The following is a 2590-nucleotide window of genomic DNA, read 5'->3' as shown; positions in this document are numbered from 1 at the left end:
GGAGAACTGGGTTTGATTCCCCACTCCTCCACTTGCACCTGCTGATGTGACCTTGGGTCAGTCACAAGCTCTGGCACAGCTGCTCCTGAAAGAGCAGTTTGTGTCAGAGTTCTCTCAGCCCCACGGCTGAATCGATTTTTATAAACACTGCTTTCAGCAGTAGCTGCCATCAGAGTACAAGGATCTTCACTGCATGGCTGAAGGTAAGCTTGTGTGTATGCAAGAAAATATTTTAAACAATATTATAGAATCACAGAGTTGGAAGGGACCTCCAGGGTCATCTAGTCCAACACCCTGCACAATGCAGGGAATTCACAAATACTTCCCCCCACACACACATCGCCTGTGATTGCTGTTTCACACCCAGAAAATTACAAAAAACCTCCAGGATCTCCAGCCAAACTGGCCTGGAGATAAATTGCTTCCTGACTCCAACATGGAGATCAGCATTTCCCTGGGCCTGTAAGAAAGGGCCACAAGAACTAAGCACTGATGGAACCCTTCCTGCCCTCCCTCTCATGATCTGCCTAAGTTCAACGAATCAGCATTGCTGTCAGATGGCCATTTAGCCTCTGTTTGAAAACCTCTGAAGAAGGAGGGCCCACCACCTCCTGAGGAAGCCTGTTCCCCTGAGGAACTGCTCTGACTGTCAGGAAGTTCTTCCTCATGTTTGGCCAAAAACTCTTCTGATTTAATTTCAACACGCTGGTTCTGGTCCGACCTTCTTCTTCCTTGGAAGGGAAAGGAGATTGTGAGCCGCTCTGAGACTCCTTTGGGTAGTGAAGGCCAGGGTATAAATCCAATCTCTTCTTCTTTTCTTCTTCTGAATCATACTGTTGGTCCATCAAGGTCAGTATTGCCTACTCAAGACTCGCAGCAGCTCTTTCAGTATCTCAGGTTGTGGTTTTTCATGTCACCCGCTACCTGATCTTAACCGGGGATGCCGGGGTTTGAACCTGGGACCTTCTGCGCGCCAAGCAGATGCTCTGCCGCTGAGCCACGGTCCCTCCCCATGCATAGTTGACTTCCACCAAACATAGGCTGAGATTTGGGAAACCCCGGTATCCACTCCCACTAGGTTGACGGTGTGGAGTGTTTTGCCTTGGGGGGGGACGAACCTTGACTCATTCGCTGTCCCTTTCCTTCGCAGGAAGAAGACCGTCTACAAGAGCGTCCTGCTGTCCTTCGTGTTGGTCATCGCGGTGACGGTGCTGCAGAGGGGGATGACCGCGAACCAGTTCCTTCAGAGTCAACAGCAGAAGGAGCTTTCCCCGGAGCCTATGAACGCTCAGAAGAGAGATAACGTCCTCCCGGTGGCCAACAACTTCTGGAAGAAGGAACAAGACCCGTTGACCAAAACGGCCGACGCGACGGAGAAGCAGGCGAGGAGCTGGGACGTCACCACCACCAACTGCACCGCCAACCTCAACTCCAGCAAGGACGACTGGTTCAAAGGCCTGGAGCCCAACTTCCAGCAGTTCCTGCTCTACCGGCACTGCCGCTACTTCCCCCTGCTGATCAACCACCCGGAGAAGTGCAGCGGGGACATCTACCTGCTGATCGTGGTGAAGTCCATCATCACCCAACACGACCGCCGGGAGGCCATCCGGAAGACGTGGGGGCGCGAGAAGGAGGTGGGCGGCAAGAAGGTCCGCACCCTCTTCCTCCTGGGCGTCGCCTCCAAGGAAGAGGAACGGGCCAACTACCAGAAGCTTCTGGAATACGAGAACCACATCTACAGCGACATCCTGCAGTGGGACTTCCTGGACAGCTTCTTCAACCTCACCCTCAAGGAAGTGAACTTCCTGAAGTGGCTCGGCATCTACTGCGACAACGTCCGGTACGTCTTCAAGGGGGACGACGACGTCTTCGTCAGCCCGGACAACATCTTGGAGTACCTGGGGGACCAGAAGGCCGGCGACCTCTTCGTGGGCGACGTCCTCCACAAGGCCAGGCCGATCCGCAAGAAGGAGAACAAGTATTACATCCCCAACGCTTTGTACAGCAAGACGCATTACCCGCCCTACGCCGGCGGAGGCGGCTTCGTCATGGACAGCCCCCTGGCCCAGAAGCTCCACAGGGTCTCGGAGACCCTGGAGCTGTACCCCATCGACGACGTCTTCCTCGGCATGTGCCTGGAGGTCTTGAAGGTCACGCCGGTGGCCCACGCGGGCTTCAAGACCTTCGGCATCGTGAAAAACAAGAACAGCAAGATGAACAAGGAGCCGTGCTTCTTCCAGAACATGCTGGTGGTCCATAAACTCCTGCCCCCGGAGCTACTCCGCATGTGGGATTTGGTCCATAGTAATTTGACGTGTTCCAGGAAACTCTACATTCTTTAGCTCTTTCCCCCGTCCTGTGAAAAGACCCCTGGGTCTCCGGGGCCGATGATGGAGGATAACGATTGTGGGGTCAGCCTCCCGGACTTCTCTGTTCTGGCAATGTGAAGAGGCGGGGGATACCGTGTTTGGGGGGGTTTCTATAGGGACAGAAGGGTTAGAAAAGGGTATCTTTTGGATTGCTTTTTGGTTTCTCTCAGAACGGAGAGGCGACGGAGGACGCGGGAAAGGCCTGGACGAGGATGAGTGGA

The 2590-nt window shown here is 54.3% G+C and overlaps 1 protein-coding gene across 1 annotated transcript; it reads left to right on the top strand.

The window, feature by feature from the left end:
• Positions 1 to 1150: 1150 nt before the first annotated feature.
• B3GNT7 (UDP-GlcNAc:betaGal beta-1,3-N-acetylglucosaminyltransferase 7) lies at positions 1151 to 2342 on the top strand (the record flags this gene model as incomplete). Its single annotated transcript, XM_015410653.1, has 1 exon — positions 1151 to 2342. A coding segment is annotated over one exon (1192 nt), but the record flags the coding sequence as incomplete, so codon positions are not given.
• Positions 2343 to 2590: the final 248 nt, after the last annotated feature.

The sequence above is a fragment of the Gekko japonicus genome, unplaced genomic scaffold (genome assembly GCF_001447785.1).
Source record: "Gekko japonicus isolate JY-2015 unplaced genomic scaffold, Gekko_japonicus_V1.1 scaffold4661, whole genome shotgun sequence".
Classification (NCBI taxonomy): domain Eukaryota; kingdom Metazoa; phylum Chordata; class Lepidosauria; order Squamata; family Gekkonidae; genus Gekko; species Gekko japonicus.
The sequence above is the reverse complement of the archived record's forward strand: the minus strand, read 5'-3'. Positions and strand labels throughout refer to the sequence as shown.